At 34.6% G+C, this 21,744-nt stretch overlaps 1 protein-coding gene across 1 annotated transcript in view; it reads left to right on the plus strand.

The window, feature by feature from the left end:
• The window catches only part of KIF5B (kinesin family member 5B), a 47,463-nt gene that overhangs the window by 14,366 nt on the left and 11,353 nt on the right, over positions 1-21,744 (plus strand). The window contains exons 3-19 of the mRNA XM_021686504.1: positions 3,722-3,795; positions 4,677-4,781; positions 5,426-5,474; positions 6,255-6,310; positions 6,399-6,486; positions 6,651-6,775; positions 8,103-8,207; positions 8,497-8,642; positions 9,359-9,507; positions 10,152-10,345; positions 11,689-11,757; positions 13,462-13,668; positions 16,217-16,360; positions 19,978-20,166; positions 20,752-20,869; positions 21,424-21,485; positions 21,581-21,690. Of these exons, the coding sequence (XP_021542179.1) occupies positions 3,722-3,795; positions 4,677-4,781; positions 5,426-5,474; positions 6,255-6,310; positions 6,399-6,486; positions 6,651-6,775; positions 8,103-8,207; positions 8,497-8,642; positions 9,359-9,507; positions 10,152-10,345; positions 11,689-11,757; positions 13,462-13,668; positions 16,217-16,360; positions 19,978-20,166; positions 20,752-20,869; positions 21,424-21,485; positions 21,581-21,690 (1,990 nt within the window). The remainder of the gene's footprint in view (positions 1-3,721; positions 3,796-4,676; positions 4,782-5,425; positions 5,475-6,254; positions 6,311-6,398; positions 6,487-6,650; positions 6,776-8,102; positions 8,208-8,496; positions 8,643-9,358; positions 9,508-10,151; positions 10,346-11,688; positions 11,758-13,461; positions 13,669-16,216; positions 16,361-19,977; positions 20,167-20,751; positions 20,870-21,423; positions 21,486-21,580; positions 21,691-21,744) is intronic.

Here is a 21,744-nt window from a genome sequence, read left to right on the forward strand (position 1 = left end):
TTTGAGTGATGTCTTTTCACTTCCCTGTATGAAGTGGTTGTCATTTGCTATATGCTATCCATCATACCAGGCCTTCATAGAGTCCTCATCATACCAGGTATTCATAGATTTCCTACCATAGCTTCCTGACCTGAACTGTCTGCCACAGTATTTACTTTTAATTTTTCCAGATGTAGCCTGCCATATATTTATTTTAGTTCCTGTGTTTCTTGATAATACAGTGCAGCAGTTAAGAGAATGTCCTTAAAACCAAGATTGTCTGGGTTTGCATCTCAGCTGCATCTTGCTAGCTGTGGAAGTAGAGCAAATTAATCTCTCTGTTCTCAGTGTCGTTATCTGTAAAGTGGGACTAAAAATAGTACCTTTCACAGTTTTGTGAGGATTTAATACATTAATATATGAAAAATTATTAGAGCCTGTCACATTGTATGCTCTCAGATGTTAGCAATAATAATTTTACATGAGGACTTCCAATTTTCGTAGCCTTCCCCTAAGCCTTTCCCTTTCCTGATGAGGAAGTTGAAGGTCAGAGAGATAAGTGACTTTTAGAAGGTGTTATGCTGTTGTCTTGCTTACTAAATATGTTTTTCTTTTTTACAAAGTATGAGAGAAGGAGTATGTGTCCATAGTTGTCCATCTCTGTTTCTCACAAGAACAGCAGAAGTATATTTTAAAGAGGGAGGGAGGCTTTAGAAAGATGCTCTGTTAGTAATGGTAATAATCATTCAGCAAGCATCTGAGTTCCTACTAAGTGCCAGGCATTGTGCTAAGAGTTAAGCACAGTCCTGGCCTCAAGGAGTGTAAGCTGGTGAAGAAGGCAGATAAGTAAATTGACAGTTGCAATATGCAGCGATAAGGATAATGTTTAAATGTAGTTGCTGGGGCACCTGGGTGGCTCAGTTGTTAAGCGTCTGCCCTTGGCTCAGGTCCTGGGATCGAGCCCTACATTGGGCTCCCTGCTCCGTGGGAAGCCTGCTTCTCCCTCTCCCACTTCCCCTGCTTGTGTTCCCTCTCTCACAGTGTCTTGCTCTGTCAAATAAATAAATAAAAATCTTTAAAAAAATAAATGTAGATGCTATAAGAACACGTAGGATGAGACTCCTCCAAGTTTATTTGGGGGTGATTTGTATAGTTGGGTTGGAGAAAAAAAGTAAAGCCCAAGCTAGTCTTAAAGGATGCACAAAGAGTAGGAAGGAGAAGGAGGGGTGCCTTCCAGGCAGAAATGACACATGTACCAAGGCATACCCACATGAGAAGAGTATCACAATGTGGGGAACAACATACATTATGGTGTGACTGAAGTTGAACCATGTGAAATTGTCAGATTTGATCATTTTGACCAACACAAAACAGCGGTGTGAGAGGAAGGATGGTGAGAGGTGGCAAACAAGAGCCAGGTCAAAAAGTGCCTAATTTTACCTGATTACAGATGTATGCCCTGTAGGATTTTCAATTAGATGAATATTATTTTTCTTTTTTTAAAGATCCATGCTTAAGATAGGTACATTTCATTATATATACATTTTATCTCAGGAATAAAACTAGAAAATGAATCCTAGTTAATGATACCTGCATGGTTAAGTATTTAGGTGAAAGTGTACTGAAGTCTGCAGTTTACTTTGAAATGCATTAAAATATGAGATGGATGGATAAATAACATGATTAAACAGCAAAATTATAAAATGTTAATGATAGAATCTTGGTGGTGGTTATAGGAATCTAACTGTAAAATGTATTCCCTTTGTATGTTTAGTTTTGTTGGGGATAAGTCACTATAGAAAGCAAAGTCAGGAATGGATTTGAAGGTAGGCAAGAATTATTTTCCTAATTGATAAAAGTGTTTATCAAACTACTTTAGTGATAATGTGGCATGTCTAGAAATCACCTAATCCATCATTGTTAATACCCTTGCACTGAGAGCAGAGTGTAGATCATAGCAGGTGCTCAGTAAATATTTGAATGTTGAATATTTCATAATCTCTGAAGTTATGCTTGAAGTCCCCAAAACAAATGTATACATTTGTTATCCTGGGTGCCCTCATATAATATAGTTTCACATAACCACAAGTATACTGTAATATTCTATAGACATATGCTACTAATGTGATCTTGAGAGTCAGTTGTTAATTCACCTACCAGTATTTATAGATATAACAAAAGTTTGGATTTTATCCTTAGGTTTTATTTGATCAGTTAAAAGATCTTAAGTAGGAGGTATGGCATAGATATACTGAGAACAATTATATGGAGTACTCCAGATAATTTCTTGTTAGAAATACTGCAGTGCCATCTATTTTTTTTTAAGGTGGCGGGGGGAGGCGGGGGCTGGTACAGAGGGAGAGAGAATCTTTTCTTTTCTTTTTTTTTTTTTTAAAGATTTTATTTATTTGACAGAGACACAGTGAGAGAGGGAACACAAGCAGGGGGAGTGGGAGAGGGAGAAGCAGGCTTCCTGCTGAGCAGGGAGCCCAATGCGGGGCTCGATCCCAGGACCCCGGGATCATGACCCGAGCTGAAGGCAGACGCTTACCGACTGAGCCACCCAGGCGCCCAGAGAGAGAGAGAGTCTTAAGCCGATGCAGGGCTCGATCTCACAACCCTGAGATCATGACCTGAGCTGAAATCAAGAGTCAGATGCTTAACCTATTGAGCCACCCAGGTGCCCCCAATGCCACCTATTTTAAATGTGATTTGAGATCTCTTAAAATTTTCCCAGGGAAGTAAATACCTTCTTTTTCTCCTTAATAAATGTGTCTGTAGGAAATTTGTTAGTATCTAGTTAGTTGTGCCCGGTGTTGGGATTGTTCTTTTTCTTTTTTAAATAACCAATTTTTTAAAAAATCAATTTTAAAAAATTAGTCAATTTTAAAACAAGGATTTAGAGGCTTCACTTTTTACTTTGGCTTCTTCTAGAATACAATGTAATTTCATAGCACCTTTTTGTCACCAAAAACAAAACAGAACAAACCAAATCCCTGAAAATTAAAAATCAAAAGGTCACCTTGTTACTCGCATTTTCTTTTTTCCCTTCAGCCTAGTAAAGGAAGATACTTAGATATCTGTTAAAGGTAGATCTTGGAGTACATACGGGGCTAGAAAAGGTTTATTTTTAATTTCACAGGTATTCTGAAAATTTATTTCAGTGGGCTTGTTATGCTTATAAGGAGGACTGTTGTATGGGTTTGTGAGTTTTAGCTACCAGTTAACCACTAATCAGTAATCCTATTTGTAAAAGTGAATTCATATCTGAATGTAAATTTGCAGGACATTTTTTTCTTTTAGGTCACATAAAGCTTTGGAATACAGATGTAAAGACATTTGAGATGTACATTTACATAAGAGATGATCATAAACAGTGGAATTTAAAATTTGTGTTTTATTGACCACACAAAGTAATCTGGGCTGGAAAGAAAGTAATTGCTCAGGTGGATCATCACTAAGAAAATTACTATTAATATATTCTTATTTTTCTTCAGTCTTTCATAAACTGAACTTCAACTTTGATGGTATCTTTCATATTAGTGTAAAGAACATCTGAATCTGCCTCGCCATTCTTCCCATAGATATTTTTGTGCAGATTTGATTATGCATGGATGAGGAACAGGGTTACTATGTGAATTTTTTCAGAGTGTTTTCTAATATTCTTAAGTAATTTCTTATGAATCTTTTTTTAAGGGAAAAATAAATCCCCTGAGGTATAAAATTTCTTATTTTCTCATAGATGTACTTGAGGGATACAATGGGACAATATTTGCATATGGACAAACATCCTCTGGGAAGACACACACAATGGAGGTAACATTTCGTAATTTGTACTTGCATGTAGTTTTCAGAATAGACAGTGCATTCATTCATTATTTGCGAAATGGTTTTACCATGCTTAAACATCTTTATTTACTCTTTATTGCATTCTCGTAGAAATAATACACAGGTAATGTCACTGTTGGAATCTAATCAGTTCTGGAGTTTGAATAATGAAATTATATACTTGAAATCATATCTTAACTTTGTTTTATCAGCGTAACCACGAAATATGAGCATTTTACAATTAAGAGGAATTTTGTTACTTTATAATAATGGGAAATTTGAAATTTTGAATGTTTCATGTTTTCATTTGTATTCAGAGCAATTCTCTCCAAATATTGGCTACTCTTCTTTAGTAAGAATGTCTCCACAGTTATCGGTGCTGCTATTAATAAGATGTGGTCCTGCCCAAACTTTATATCTAGAAAACAAAGCATCTGCTTTTATCATTTATCTGAGCATTCTGTATAAATGACTGCTTATTTTAGTGTAATTCATATTACTTATTCCGTAAAGTTAGAACAAAGACATTTCTAGTATTTGTGTGGATCTGACTTGAAGGAACAATACTTACGGGAAGAAACAAACCTTTTTCGAAAATAAGTTCAATGCACAAGCATGGGTAATCTAAATCTAATGATTAAATAAAAGGCTAAGATCAGTTGGTAACCTTTGTTGTTGACATGCAGTATTTATGTGTAATTTACCAATATGTTATAGTTGAATTGGATTTTTTTAGATACTTGTAAAGCTGTTTTCACCAAAAAATGGCAACAATTAAAATTACTGTCCTCTGCTGACTGTAAATTATAGATTGAAAGTTTTTACTTTTAATTCATACTTCTTAAAGTCTCATTTTGTTTTCTGTTTAGGGTAAACTTCATGATCCAGAAGGCATGGGGATTATTCCAAGAATAGTGCAAGATATTTTTAATTACATTTACTCCATGGATGAGAATTTGGAATTTCATATTAAGGTAAAAGCCTTGGGGAAAGATTGTGTTTTGTTTTACACCTAGAATAATTTTATTCCAAGAAATAATAAATGTTTTTCCCTTTTTAAAAGTTATTTTATGGACAGTTACAGTAGAAAGATCATTAGAGTTAGTCAAATGGGGTTCTTATCTGCCATTAGATGACCTTAAACAAGGTCACAAAATCTCTTGTCTTAGCCTCCTTCTCTATAAAATGAAGGAGTTTGTTTTATTACTGAACTCAGACTTTTTTTTTTTTTTTTGGTAAAGGTTTTATTTGAGAGAGAGAGTAAGTGACTACAGCAGTTGGGGTGGGTTGCAGAGAGAGAAGCAGACTCCCCGCTCAGACCCTGGAATCAGGCAGACGCTTAACTGACTAAGCCACCCAGGTGCCCTGAACTCAAAGGTTCTTACTGTTCTCATGAATCTAATTCATTTTAGATGAAGATATGTAATGGAAATTGCTGTTATATGAGTTTAGAGAGTTCCAATCTTCCTGTTAGAACATGAGCTATGGCTGAGTTGTTGATAACTCTGCCCCCTAGTCTAGATCATGCTCCCTCAGACCCCAACAAATTTAATGAATGTGAATAAATTATTTTAAAATTTTAGTTGATCTTTTTTTCCTTTATTTCTTTGCCTTTCAGGTTTCGTATTTTGAAATTTATTTGGATAAGATAAGGGACCTGTTAGATGGTAAGTTAAATTCTTGCTCTTTTATCATTTTAAAATAGCATGTTACCTTTTTTAATAGTAGATAGATATGAGACTATTTCTAAGTGACCTATATGAAACTGACTTAAATTATAAGAAACAGGTATATTTTAAAGTTCTTTTAAAGTTAGTTGAATGCCTTTGACACATTGAATAACTTATTTAAAGCACATATTTAGGGGTGCCTGTGTTTCTTAGGTAGTAATTAGAGAGCTGGATTATAGTTAAAGGTCCTGAGTCCTAGTCTTCTGTTAGCTGTCATTTAGATTCATTGCCCTTGGGCAAACTATTAAACCACTGTCTTACTGTTATTTTCAAAATGTGGGTGTAGACTAGGTTGCATTGGACCTAAAATTCTATATTGCTGCATTAATTTCTATTTAAATCTCCTACTGTGGGCGCCTGGGTGGCTCAGATGGTTAAGTGTCTGCTTTCGGCTCAGGTCATGATCCCAGAGTCCTGGGATCAAGTCCCGCATCGGGCTCCCTGCTGAGCAGGGAGCCTGCTTCTCCCTCTGCCTCTGCCTCTCTCTCTCTCTCTCTCTCTCTCCCTGTCTCTCATGAATAAATAAATAAAATCTTAAAAAAAAAAAAATCTCCTACTGTTTCTGCAGTCTTTCTTTAATAGTGATGTATCATATTTTTTAAATGTATTGTTATTAGGTCACTTGGGAAAGGAAACAGTCAGTTGAATTGGTTATTTTCATAACTGGTTTTAGAGTTGAGGAGAATGTTGCTGGTGCTATTCATTTTTCTTTTTCAGTTTCAAAGACCAATCTTTCAGTTCATGAAGATAAAAATCGAGTTCCCTATGTAAAGGTACTTATAAAATAATGCTTGTTTTTAGAAAAGCCCTGTAATAAAAAATTTTAAGACTATTGACATACTTTAAAAAATTATGTTATAGGGGTGCACAGAGCGTTTTGTATGTAGTCCAGATGAAGTTATGGATACCATTGACGAAGGAAAGTCCAACAGACATGTAGCAGTTACAAGTAAGTAGGATGTTTATTAACACTAGTTAAGGTACAGAGCTGCCTTAAAATATCTTTATCAGCATGATTAATTGTATTAGATTTTTATGTAAAGTAATGCTTTAGAAATTATTAGTAAGGGAAAGCCATGTTTGTTTATAGTTGTTTGTGTAATTTCATTGCAGATATGAATGAACATAGCTCTAGGAGTCACAGTATATTTCTTATTAATGTAAAACAAGAGAACACGCAAACGGAACAAAAGCTGAGTGGAAAACTTTATCTGGTTGATTTAGCTGGTAGTGAAAAGGTAAAATCTTTATATTCTGGTAGATGTTTAAGCATTTTTATAAACTTGAGCTCGAATTTGGACTTTGGCATTGTTCATTATTAACATGTTAGAAACTATAAAATTGGATTTGGTAATATTTTTGAGAGTTAAAAGTATTGATGCCAATGCTTATGACTACTTAAACTGAAAAACCAGTTCCAAATCACTGTCATTTGTGTGATAGTCCAGTTCAACCAATAGGTGTTACCTTTGTCTTAAGGTGTATGATTTTATTGAGAATTTTGTTTGGCATATATTGTCATAAATTTTATTAGGTATCCTTTTCCTTATTTTTGGTATCTGTTTTACCATACTGGCAGTGGGCTCCCTGTGAAAACTGGTAACTATCCATTAGTCTTTTATGGTTTGGTTTTACCTATTTCTTTCCTTTGGGTGATTATTTAATAATTACAGACTATACTGTATACTAATCTGATTCTAGTTTATGTGAAAATTAAAATAAGTTCAAATATTTTAATACTGATCTCTGTAACCATTTTTGCTGTTTTGCTAATTTTTCCTCTAATTAAAATGACATACCTATTCCCTTTTACTTAAGTCTTAAACACATCCTTCAAAGCCTGTCTTTGATTTTTGTGAATTCTTTTTTTTTTTTTTTTAAAGATTTTATTTATTTATTTGAGAGAGAGAATGAGATAGAGAGAGCATGAGAGCGGGGAGGGTCAGAGGGAGAAGCAGGCTCCTCGCTGAGCGGGGAGCCCGATGCGGGACTCGATCCAGGGACTCCAGGATCATGACCTGAGCGGAAGGCAGTCGCTTAACCAACTGAGCCACCCAGGCGCCCGATTTTTGTGAATTCTGAGAGGCTGTTTCTTCAGCCAGCACTGTTAACGTATTATTTTATCCTGTCTTTTAATATATGTATTTCACATCTTTTTAAAAGAAGTTTGCTTATATATTTAAATTCAGTTTGTAATAGTTACAGTATCAACATTACGCTTTAGCAAATTTTAAAAGATTCCTCTTTTTTAATGAAGCAAAGGAGGTTAGCAAATAGTAAATTGCAAATGTACATGTAAATTTGTTAATTTTCAAGAGCACAAACTAAAAATAAAATTTGGTATCTCCTTAATCACATTCTTGTCGTGCACCTAGTTACTTGACCAAGTTCTCAGAAGACTAATGAATACTCAAGAAATAGTGATAGCTTAGAATAAATAATTGGCAAATAAAATCGTGAAGCTTTTCATTTTGTTGTTTGCTGGCTATGGATGATCTCTGAACTTTTTAGAAAATTCAAAGAAACTTACAATTTTGTTTCATTCTTTTGAAATCTTATGTATAGGTTAGTAAAACTGGAGCTGAAGGTGCTGTGCTGGATGAAGCTAAGAACATCAACAAGTCACTTTCTGCTCTTGGCAATGTCATTTCTGCTTTGGCTGAGGGAAGTGTAAGTGTAAGAGAAGTACATGTCTTCTCTTTCCCTATTGTTACCTTACAGGGAGTTACTTAAATATCAATGTATGTATATGCATGGATGTTTGAAAGATTTGGTGTGTTTGACTCAGTATGTGTAAATTAGTTGTCTTATAATATCAGTATGTAGATTTTAGTTCCCATCTTAATATTAATCAGAATAACCAAAATCTCTTTGTAGCTTACGTAAAGTGTAACATATTTCTATAACAAATTTTATGCCGTAGAAACCCATTGGTCTTCTATTTTTTTTTTGTTCGTAGACATATGTTCCATATCGAGATAGTAAAATGACAAGAATCCTTCAAGACTCATTAGGTGGCAACTGTAGAACCACTATTGTAATTTGCTGCTCTCCATCATCGTACAATGAATCTGAAACAAAATCTACACTCCTGTTTGGTCAAAGGTTTGTTGTTAAGAAAATACAAAGTCTAAATGACAGATAGGTCTTTTGTTTATTAAGTCTAGGAAAATATAGGGTAGATATTATTCAAATCAGTGCATATTGTTAATATGCTAGACACAACGTTTTAATTGAGAGATAATACAAGCAAGGTCCGTTTTTAAAGCTGCTTGAATTTGAATTAAGTTTTAGTACATATCAAAGTCAAATATTAACTTCAGTCAGATTTATATGAGAAGCTTCAATTTAGCATTAAAGAAAATAAGCATTTAAATCAGATAATAAAGAAAAACTTGACAAATATAATTCTATATTAGCCTGTTGACATATATGACAGGTTCAAATAATGAGATACCCAAATATGAATTGCTTAACCTAGGAAAATCGGTAGTGATGATTTTATCTTTGACCTTCAACAGTAATTTTTTTAAATTAATTTATCCTTGCAAATGAACTGGGAAAATATGGGCCCTTGTTTTTTATCCTCATCAGGTTTTTTTTTTTTTTTTTTTTTTAAGCTATTCACAAATTTGGGGACTGATGCAAATTTATTTAGCACTATACTAATTATGGCTCTTTGTATTTAGTCATAAAGATAATTGAACAAGAATAGTCAAATTGCTTAACTAAAAATTACATATGTATATGTAACATCTATATATATCAGTTGAAAATAATTCTAGTTACATTTTTTTTTTCCCTGTAATTACTTCTCTTAGGGCCAAAACAATTAAGAACACAGTTTGTGTAAATGTAGAATTAACTGCAGAACAGTGGAAAAAGAAATATGAAAGAGAAAAGGAAAAAAATAAGACCCTGCGGAACACCATTCAGTGGCTTGAAAATGAACTCAACCGATGGCGTAATGGTAATACTTTATGAATATGTCATTTTGAGTTTGTTGAATACGAAAGTAAAACTATTTTATAAATTTGAGACTGATATGAACATAAAAATAACAAACCATATCCATTTTTACTTTTTAAGCATTAGGGATCATCAATTAAAAATGAATAAAATCTTTTAAATTCTGATTATACCTGAAATAATAAATAGAGGCACAGAGGCCATCTAGAAGCTATAGAAGTCACAGATGGCAAGGTTCCTACAGTAGGGTGGAAGCAATAAAATTTACAAGATTTGGTGACTGGATTTAGAAGATGGGGGTGAGGGGCGCCTGGGTGGCTCAGTCGTTAAGCATCTCTTCGGCTCAGGTCATGGTCCCAGAGTCCTGTGATAGAGCCCTGCATCGGGCTCCCTGCCCAGCAGGAAGCCTGCTTCTCCTTCTCCCACTCCACCTGCTTGTGTTCCTGCTCTCGCTATCTCTCTCTCTGCCAAATAAATAAAATCTTAAAAAAAAAAGAAGATGGGGGTGAGTCAAAAGTAATTGCAGCTTCTCAAATCTCAGACTGAGTAGATAAGAAAATTGGTGAGAACAACTGAAATTGAATAAAATTATAATTCATTTTAGACAGGTGGATGTTTATTAACTATGCTGTTGTCTTATTTTAGGAGAGACAGTGCCCATTGATGAACAGTTTGACAAAGAGAAAGCCAACTTGGAAGCTTTCGCAGTAGATAAGGATATTACTATTACCAATGATAAACCAGCAGCTACGATTGGAGTTACTGGAAACTTTACTGATGCTGAAAGAAGAAAGTGTGAAGAAGAAATTGCTAAATTGTACAAACAACTTGATGACAAGGTAGGTATTGTTCATGTTCCATTTTGTTTTAGAATTTATGACATAGATATTTTTATTTTTAATTTTAATGTTACAGCTCCAGGGGACCTATATACATCTTCCTTGGTTTCTGTTAACCTTTTGAAAATCATTGTAAAGTTGACCCTCAAATAACACTGGTTTAAACTGCATGGGTCCACTTAGATGTGGATTTTTAAAACAAATACAGTACAATAATACAAATATATTTTCCTTACGATTTTAATAACATTTTTTTCCTCTAGCTTACTGTATTATAAAAATACGGTATACAATACATTAACAAAAAGTATGTATTAATTGTCTGTTTATTGGTAAGCCTTCCATTCAACAGCAGGCTAGCAACAGTTAAGTTTTTGGGAAGTCAGAAGTTATATGTGGATCTTTAACTCTGTTGGAGGGGTGGGTGGTCAGCGTCCCTAACCCTCACATTGTTCAAGGATCATCTATATTAATAAAAAATATAAAATCACAATTTCTGTTTCTGTGCAGAAACTATGAGACAAATATATATATATATATATTTTTTAAGATTTTTATTTATCAGAGAGAGAATGGGAGAGAGAGAGAGCATGAGATACGGGAGAGTCAGAGGGAGAAGCAGACTCCCCGCTGAGCAGGGAGCCCGATATGGGACTTGATCCCGGGACTCCAGAATCACAACCTGAGCCGAAGGCAGTTGCTTAACCAACTGAGCCACCCAGGCACTGTATTTTTCTTTTTTAAAAGAATTTTTGAAAGGAAATTGGGCATTGGGTCATTGGAGAGCCTTAATGAAATGATTTCTTAGAATCAGGGATCTAAGGACTCGATAATAAAGGTGATGCAAGAGATTAGAGAGGGAATAAAATAAAGTGGAAATAGTGTTTTCCTGCTTTGATCGTGTCAGTCAGTAGTGTGAAAAATAAATTATGAACCTGATAGAGAGGAAGGGGAAAACAAGAACAGTAAAGAGACTAGAAGTAAATAGTTCTGGTTTTGGTTTTAGGTGATGTTTTATATGTATTTTAAGCAGATACAGCAGGTTTGGAGTAGCTATATGGCCATTATTTTCAATAATAGAGTTAAGTGTTTATTATTTTTTGCATTTAAACTATTAATAGCTTTTATAAACATGGACTTTTTAATTGTGTGATGTTACTGTTATTAATTGAAAGAAATTCCATCTCTCAGCATTTTTCTAGGAAACTGAAATAAGCTATGTTGAATTTAGAGAAACAGTTTTGAAACATTTTGGTCGGGGGGAATAGTAATCTTAGAATTTGTGTTAGCAAACAGAATCAGGTTGTGAGCTACTTTGTTAACTAATTCCTTTAAAATTCTAGGATGAGGAAATTAATCAACAGAGCCAATTGGTAGAGAAACTGAAGACACAAATGTTGGATCAAGAAGAGGTAAGTTGAATACCTTACATACTGCTTTCAGAAAAGCTTTATAGTTTGTCACTATTATTTAAACATAAAAGATGAACCTACAGAGCTCAGAATATACTGGAGTACATTTACAAATTTTTTTAATATGCTTGTGCTTCACTGTGGATATGATACATCATATGGATTGAAGCAAAGATTGACTTCCTCTTAAGGTCTTTCTTTTTTCAGTTTGAGTTCTATCTAACTGGAGGGGAGAGGAAGCTTTTTTCAGTATTTATTCTTTAATATACTTCTACTGGACTTTTTAAACTATGTCTTCTACTTTCCTTGCTTGAAGTAGAGTGCTGTTTTATCTCCTTATTCTTCCCAAAACATGTCTTACTAATTCTTGAGAAAGACTTACTACACTGGGCTGGGATAACTTTAGACTGTCCCTCCCTTAATGAAGAGTATTTCCACATGTAAGTGAAGGAAGAAATATTAAAAACACAATGTTTTATTGTCACTCGTTCACTTAAACACACAGATACAGGTTTAAAGGGATGATTTAAGAAAGAAAATAATTGATCTCTGAATTGCTTGGATCTGTCTTTAATTGTATAATTTAAGGTATGACTCACTGTGGGAATGAGAATGTCAGTGAATGAAACATTTTTTACTCCTCTCACCATGTCTTATTTCATCAAACCTGTTCATTTTTGCCTTCTTTACTTTCATCTTAGTTCTTTCAGGTTTCTCTTCTCTAGTAGATTGTCACCTAGTTTGGACCCTCAGTTTATCTTATCTGGCAGAGCAGGGGGATAATTAAAAAATGGTACTCCATTTAAGGTTTGTTTTGGAGATGGGAGCAAAAGATTATACAGCTTCAGTAAAGAAGAGATAGCCACCATCAATCACCTTAGTCCTGGTCACATCATCTTTGTATTTCAATTATAGCATGTTTCCTCGGAAGGGTCACTAGTAACATTTACACAATTCTTCATTATAATATTCTGTGCTGTGTGTTATAGGACATTTAGCATGCGTGGCCCCTACTTCTAAGTGCCATTTGCATTCTGCTCCATTAGAAATACTCCTGCAAATTTCCGGATGCCCTTCCCTATGTAAAAGCCACTGACCCTAAATGATGCAGTATTCTCCTGACTAGTCTCTTGGCTTCTCTACAGTTCAAATTTTATATGTTGATACTAAGTTTTCCTGAGGCATAAGTCAGGTGCCACCCCTTTTCTTTTTGACCAAAGAAAATCTAAACCTTTAAGCATGTCTTCTAAACATCTACTGATTTTTTTTTTCATGCTCATTATTCATGAAGCTAGTATGCCTTTTCTTTCTATTACATTAATTTGCACATGACTAAAATTGGCCAATTCTAGCCACCTTCTTCATGAATAACCTACAGAAATACCTTCTTGTTTTAAATACTACCAAGCACTCTGTCATGTCCTGTCCCTCCTTTATGACTCTTAATTAATATTCCATCTTGTATTGCATCTATTTATGTACCTTTGTTTCTTCTTCTAGATTCCTCAAAGTCTTTTTTATTTTCTTGCTGTCTCCCACAGTGTCTAGCACAGTGCCTGCATATAGTAGTCAATAAATCTGTTGAATGAATAAATGTTCACACAGCTAATAGCATCCACGTTTTATTCCCTTTGAGTTTAGCAAATAGATTTTTTAAACCTGTATTCCTTGTAAAAACCTGTATACTTTCACTCTTTCATGTAGCTTTTGGCATCTACCAGAAGGGATCAAGATAATATGCAAGCTGAACTGAATCGCCTGCAAGCAGAAAATGATGCCTCTAAGGAAGAAGTAAAAGAAGTTTTGCAAGCCTTAGAGGAACTTGCTGTCAATTATGATCAGAAGTCTCAGGAAGTTGAAGATAAAACTAAGGAATATGAGTTGCTTAGTGATGAACTAAATCAGAAATCGGTAGGATATAATTCTGTTTTCTTAATATTTTAGTACAAGTTTTCTTAATTGAAATTAAGTAACTTCTTTCTGGTAAGCTCAATACTGAGAGTATCTATTCATAAGGAATTCTTTTTTTTTTTAAGATTTTATTTATTTGACAGAGAGAGATAGTGAGAGCAGGAACACAAGCAGGGGGAATGGGGGAGAGGAAGTAGCAGGCTTCCTGCTGAGAGGGAGCCCGATGTGGGGGGTCGATCCCAGGACCCTGGGATCATGACCTGAGCTGAAGGCAGATGCTTAACGACTGAGCCACCCAGACGCCCCCATTCATAAGTAATTCTAAGCCTCAACTTCACTTTGTCCTTTATATAAAACCTTACAGGTGAAGGAAGAGGGTTATCTTTTAGTTCCTGAAGGTCTGTTAAAAGGTAATTAAAATGCCATTTGAAGACTTTTTGCTATTCCTAATACTCTAATGTTAAAGAGAAAATAAGTTTAACTTCTAGTTGCGCAATAATGTTATTAAATGATTGTTCAAACTGTAAATAAGAAATGTACACATAAAAATAAGAGAAGGCTATACAACCTCATATAACTTGGGTTTTGTTTACTTTTACATTCCCAGCCCCTGGATTAGAGCCTACCTAACACAATGTAGAAGGCTCTTCCTTGTGATTCTGCAATAGATAAGGATCTTTATTTGTTATCATTGCTATAAACAGGATTTGCCACCCTCCTAGAGTGATGCCAAAGGTAGTATATAACTGTGATTGCAACTGCTATACTTGCAGCGTCATCATGGATGAGTGCTTTCTCTTTTTTTTTTTTTTTTTTAAAGATTTTATTTATTATTTGACAGACACAGCGAGAGAGGGAACGTAAGCAGGGGGAGTTGGAGAGGGAAAAGCAGGCTTCCCGCCGAGCAGGGAGCCCGATGTGAGGCTCGATCCCAGGACCCTGGGATCATGATCTGAGCTGAAGGCAGACGCTTAATGACTGAGGCACCTAGGCGCCCATGGATGAGCTCTCTTATTAACGTTTTATTACTGTCAATACCAACTTCTTGTCCAGAAACTGCATCTAGAGTTGGACTCGGGGTCAGTGTTCACTACTTATTCCCTGTCCATGTTCACCTACCTAAAGGAAAGCAGTCAATACTATTTTTAAAGGTTTCTTTCTTTCTTTCTTTCTTTTTTTGAGTTTCATGCCCCTGATGAGAAATTCATTTTCCCCTATTAATCTCCAAAGTTACAGTTTAATAGCATGGAGATCAAGGTGCTTTTATAACTCTTATGAGTTGCATTATTAGCAAACCTAATACTGTTTGGAAGAACAATAGGAGTGTCTTACAACTCCGTAAGCTGTCAGTTGGTCTTCAGTCACCAGTTTCAGTCATTACGACAGTTGTGTCTGTGTCCCAGTTATGAAACTGAATCTGTCAGCACTACATTGCTAATAGAAGTTAGAAACCTTATAGTGTTCTGCATCTTTTTATAAATGTGTACAATATTGCTATTCAGTTGTTAGAGAAAATACCTGATAGTGATTTAGACATTAAAGCATGATACCTCATGAGACTTGAAAGGTAACACCTGGTATTTCAGATTAAACTGGGTGAAGACACTACTGATACTCAGGAACGTAGGGAAATGACCAGAAGAAACAACAAACTGAAATGATGGCATCTTTACTAAAAGCAACTGCAATTTTTAATGCAATTTACAGACTTTTGGTCAGTATCTGACCTGTGGTATAATGATTAGTTTTAATGTGGCCAGATTGGGTTGGGCTTTTCAAAATTGTGGTGACTTTGTTGCTGGTAAACCAGCTATTATTTTAAACTTAATTAAACTCAGTAATGCTACTTCATCACTGTCTCCTAGATAATTGCTTATAGTATCAAAGTAGCAGTAATTATCAGATGGACTATTTCCAATGACTATATAGAAAGTAGATAAAGGAAACACACAAACCATCTAGAAAATTCAATTCTAGTCTAACATTATTTTGCCCAGACTCTGTTTCCAAAGATAAGCCATACTGTGGTAATAAAAGAAAATTCAACCTAATTATTTTGAAAGTTACTCACTTCTAGGTAGAAAACATAACCCAGTCTCAAAAATTAGTGAAATGAGGGGACATCTGGGTGGCTTGGTTTGTTGGGCAGCTGCCTTCGGCTCGGGGTTGTGATCCGGGGGTCCTGGGATGGAGCCCCTTGTTGGGCAAGCAGGGAGCCTGCTTCTGCCCCTCCCCCTGCCTGTGCTCTCCTGCTCTCTCTGTCAAATAAATAAATAAAATCTTAAAAAAAAAAAAAAAAAAGGTGGTACAAACTACCAGCTCTTCATAGAGCATAATATGGCTACTTTACAGAGTCTGTTAGGTCTAAAATATTTTCTAAGTTTGAACTGGGAGTTCTCCCAGAACTCAGTAGATCAGCTAGTTCAGAAAACTGAAAGTAGAAAATAATGCTTTTGTGAGTCCTGGCTGAAGTGAAATATCTGTCAGTATTTGAAGTAATCTTTCATTTAATAGATTTAACTGTGTCTTTTGTTTTGGGTTCTTTTAGGCAACTTTAGCAAGTATAGATGCTGAACTTCAGAAACTTAAGGAAATGACCAACCACCAGAAAAAACGAGCAGCTGAGATGATGGCATCTTTACTAAAAGACCTTGCAGAAATAGGAATTGCTGTAGGAAATAATGACGTAAAGGTAAGTATAATAATCGAATACTAAGTATAATTGTCAGTAGACAACTACTTCTGTTTACTACTGCGAAGTTCTTTTCATACCCATTATCTCATTCACAACAGCAACGTGTAGTAGATGGTATTAACTTCATTTTAAATAGGTGAGGAAAGAGGAAAAGAGTAAGAGGTGCTCAAAAGGCAATTTCAGTAAGTATCATTTATTTGGATCCCATGTTTGGTTCTTTTCTCTACCGTGTAAAGATTTTGCATTTAGAGATTATTAATAAATTACTGTACATGAAAGTATGTAACTGGGGCAGCAGTGAAGATTAGCTCAGAGAGTAAACTCCTAAATGAATTGGCCTTGAGGTTGCTTTAAATGTTTGAAAAGATAAAAGATGAACACTACTAATTTTTTTAAAGTTTTATTATGAAAAATTTCAGTCATATAACAGTAGAGAGAATAATGTCGTGAATTTCAGTTACTAGTAATCAAAATTTTGCAGTACCTATTTCAAGTATACCTTTTTTTCTTTTCTAATCTTTTTTAGGATACTAACATTGGTTATGTTGGCACTAGGCATATGATAAGAAGAAAAGATTAGTGACCTGGTAAATTTTAAAACTTAGACCAAAAAAGCAAACTAAGACTGTTAACTGCAAGCACATGTACATAATATGAAAGATTTGTATGTTGCAGTAGGTATTTGTTTGGACTTTTTCTTCTTGATTAAAGCTTAATTGTGTAACAAAGAGAATAAACTTAACACTAGGGTTTATAGTGACAGCCTACTAAGAATAAGAAGCCCAGTTTAACAAAGTTTTCAATATGGAGCACACATTCCTTCTGTCAGTTGTTATTCAAAGCTGCTTTGTGTTGAGGAGACAATTATACATTTCTTAATGTTGGCTCATGCCGTTGAGACAAAAGAAAAATGTTAAATACTGGGTGACTTATTCTCTCTTCACTCTCTTCTCTCTTCTCTCTTCAGAATGTTCCGTCTGAACATTCTGTATCCTCTTGAGGGTGAACTCATGTGAGATGATAGAGCTATGTGGGAATCTTTTGGGATGGAAAAGTAAATTTACTTCATACCAGTAAACACTAGAGAGGTGTTCAAAATTTGCCTTGTAGATTTGCAGCTTCTTTTTAGAAAAGTCTTTCCATTTTATGTTCAGCTAAGTCTTAATTTAAGTGAAAAAGTGGTAAAGAGAAAAGAGTAGAAACGGCTTATGTTCAGTGGTAGAGCCAGTGATAAAATAAAGGGTCCTTGACTCCTAGACTGTTTTTTTCACCTATACCATTATAGCATTTTGAAAACAAGTCAGCCTTGCAAATAGGTTCTTTTTAAAAAAGAATCTATGGATTCTCAATATTTTTGTCATTTGTATATAATTTTCCTCTTAACATCATCATTAAGCACTGCTTGAGCTTTATTAACTTTAGTGTTTTTTACATTATGGTTCATTCTTTGTGTTGTACAGTTAATGGATTTTGACAAATGCATGATACAGAACCACCATTACAGTATAGTTATATATGTAGAACAGTCACCTCCCTTACAAATCCCTTGTGCTTTTTACCCTATTAATCCCTCTCCCCTGAACAACAGCCAGTGATCTTTTCACTATCTGTATAGTTTTGCTTTTTCCAAAATACCATATAGTTGGAATCGTACAGTATTTGTCCTTTTCACACTGGCTTAATTTTCTTAGCAACATGCATTTAAGTCATTTCATGGCTTGATAGCTCATTTCTTTTATCACCAAATATTCCACTTTATATGTGTACCACTTTATCCGTTCATCTATCAAGGGCCATCTTGGTTACTTACAGTCTTTGGCAGTTGCACATAAAGCCACTATAAACATTCATGTGCGAATTTTCCTGTGGACAAAACTTTTCAATTCAGTTGGGTAAAAATACCTAGGAACATGATTGCTAGATCATATGTTAAGCGTTAGCTTTGTAAGAAACCCCCAAGGTGGCTATAGCATTTTGTATTCCAACCAGCAATGAATGAGAGTTCTTGTTACTTCACATCCTCACAAGTATTTGATGTCATCAGTTTTTTGGTTTGAGATATATAATGTTATCTCAATGCAGTGGGATTGTTTTTCTTATCTTGAGTTTTAAAGAGATCTCTATGATTTAGGTAGCAGTCCTTTACAGATAAGTGTTTTGCAAATATTCCTCCCAGTCTGTGGCTATCTTTTCATTCTCTTAACAGTGTCTTTTACAGAGCAGAAGTTTTTAATTTTAATAAAGCGCAGTTCACAAATTTTTTCTTTCAGGATTGCGTTTTTGGCATTGTGTCTAAAACTCATCTCCAAACCCAAAGTCACCTAGATTTTCTCCTGTGTTTTGGAGGTTTTTGGTTTTATATTTACATTTAGGTCTATGATCCACTTGGAGTTAATTTTTCTTTTTTCTGCAAGGTATAATAAGGTCTGTCAAGCTTCATTATTTTACGTGTGGATGGATAGTTTTTCTATTACAGTTTATGAAAAAAACTGTCCTTTGTCCATTGAATTGCCTTTGCCCCTTTGTCAGAGATCAAACGACTATATTTGTGTGTGTCTGTTCCTGGGCTCTATTCTGTTCCAATTACTGTCTGTTCTTTTGCCAGTACCACACCATCTTGATTACTGTAGCTTTATAATTAAGTCTTGAAGTTGAGTAGTCAGTCAGTCCTCTGACTTTGTTGTTCTTTAGTAGTGTTTGGCTATTCAAGGTTTTTTGCCTTTCCATTTAAACTTTAGAGTCTGTTTGTTGATACCATAAAATAAACTTGCAGGGATTTTGATTAAGATTATGTTAAATCCGTAGATCAAGCTGGGAAGAACTGACATCTGAGTCTTTCTATCCGTGAATATGGAATATCTCCCATTTATTTAGTTCTTCATTGATTTCTTTTGTCATACTGATTTTATACTTACTGTATTACATTTATGCCTAAGTATTTCTTTTTTCTTTTCATTCTTATGTCTATGCCACTGTGTTTTTAGTTTCACCTTCCCTTGTTCATAGCTGGTATAGGAATGTGACTTTCATATGTTAATCTTGTATTTTGCCGTGTTAACTATAATGGCTTATTAGTTTTAGGAGGTTTTTTTTTTTGTTTTTTAAACAATCATATCCTCAGCAAGCAAAGACAGTCTTATTTCTTCCTTCTCAAGCTCCACTTAATTTTGACAATGAATACTGTGCTTGAATTTTGTAATGAAACTTAAGGAATGTACAGTCACCACAGTTCTTCTTTGTCGAGCTTAGAAGTCATCCTTTCTCTGCCCCTAAATATCATTTGTTTAGTTTTAAACTGGGCTTACATATGATTAGCAATGAAGAGGAAATCTAAAAACTGAAAGAGGCAGATGTCATCAGTTTGTTTTTAGGTTGCATTTGTTGTTTTCCTTTGTAAGCATGTATTAACACTAAGTTTTAGAAGATAAGGAAGGCAAAAATTAAGCTAAGTTCTACTTGCCCTTTATTAAGAATAATGTTTAATAAAGAAAAACTCCATACTTTTTATGAATATCAGGTAATACTTATTTTGTTAAAAGATTTTGGAGTCTAATTGGGTAACCACAAACTGGACATTTTTGTTTTTAATTTTTTATTTAATTTTTTTTTTACAGCAACCTGAGGGAACTGGCATGATAGATGAAGAGTTCACTGTTGCAAGGCTCTACATTAGCAAAATGAAGTCAGAAGTAAAAACAATGGTAAAACGCTGCAAACAGTTAGAAAGCACACAAACTGAGAGCAACAAAAAAATGGAAGAAAATGAAAAGGAGTTAGCAGCATGCCAGCTTCGTATCTCTCAAGTAGGTATTACAGAACAGTTTCTTCATTTTTTGAATAGCCATGTATACATTTCATTGATTGTAAAAATTTTAAGGAAAACGATCTTTGGGGTTTTTTTGGGTAACAATAAAAAGGTTAATTCAATTAGTTTTTCCTAGGTTCACTGCAGTATGATATGAGTGAATTTAACTGGGTTATATTTACTGATATGTATATGTTATACATAGAAATTTACTAGAAAGATGTGACTGATTTGGCTATTGAAAGCTCTAGAAGAATTCTACGGTAGACGATTGCAGAACCAGCTTTCTGGCTTTGGCAACTGAATGGATGAGGCCATTCACCAAGATAGGAGTTGTAGAAGTAGGGAAAGAGAATATTGTTAGGTGGAGATAGTAGTAAGAGTATCTCATAGTTCGGCCTTCAGTACCTTAGTTTGCCAGTGCTACAAGCTGTGTAGGGAACTGTTTCATTAATTAAATTCTTTATCATTGTAATATTATATGCTTAGACATATAGAGAAGACCTGCTAACTTTCAAATTATCCTTAACAAAATGTGCATGCTATTTTTTTGCACTTCATATCAGTTTATTTTTCCCAAAAGCATGAAGCCAAAATCAAATCATTGACTGAATACCTTCAAAATGTGGAGCAAAAGAAAAGACAGCTAGAAGAATCTGTCGATTCCCTCAGTGAAGAACTAGTCCAGCTTCGAGCACAAGGTATTAGCTTTTGATTTTTTATGAGTTCTACCTATATTAATTCTTTCTTTAGTATAATTGTAGTAAACTTATATTCACACTGATAGAGAATGGTAGGAATATGGATAACTTAGAACATAAACAAATAATATATTTTAAAATGGTTTTGAAACCTGTTTTTGAAATTGTGTTTGAATATGGAAGGGGCCAATTTAGGAATTTCCCACAAAGTTATGAGGGGGTGTGTGTGTGTGTGTGTGTGTGTGTGTGTGTGTGTGAATCTTAACATAGGGGATGTAGAAAGCTATCTCAGTCCCTACCATGGCCTAACCCATCTGTTCCAGGATTAGGCAAAGAAAATAAAGGAAACCATAATATCGACACAAAGGATGTAACTATATTATTAGTAAACATGTTCTGAGGTAGGAGAGCAAGATTTACTATGTAGCATTTAGATAATTTAAAGTCAAGTACTGCTAAGCAACAGATCCCTCATAAAACCTATTTGCTCCTTGGTTTATAGGAAGAACTTTAAGGCTTATTTCTTCTCCTGTTTTCTCTCTCTACCCAAACAGAGAAAGTACACGAGATGGAAAAGGAGCACTTAAATAAGGTTCAGACTGCAAATGAAGTTAAGGCAAGTTTGATGTAACATTGCATTCTAATGACTTAATCCATTATTCTTAATCTTGATTAATCTGATTTAAATCCTTTTCCCCCCAATAACTTTAGCAAGCGGTTGAACAGCAGATCCAAAGCCACAGAGAAACACATCAAAAACAGATTAGTAGTTTGAGAGATGAAGTTGAGGCAAAAGAAAAACTCATCACTGATCTTCAAGAGTAAGTATACTTTCTTTCCCTTTGAGATATTAGAAACTAACTCAGAAAGATTGA

Source organism: Neomonachus schauinslandi, chromosome 5, assembly GCF_002201575.2.
Source record: "Neomonachus schauinslandi chromosome 5, ASM220157v2, whole genome shotgun sequence".
NCBI lineage: Eukaryota > Metazoa > Chordata > Mammalia > Carnivora > Phocidae > Neomonachus > Neomonachus schauinslandi.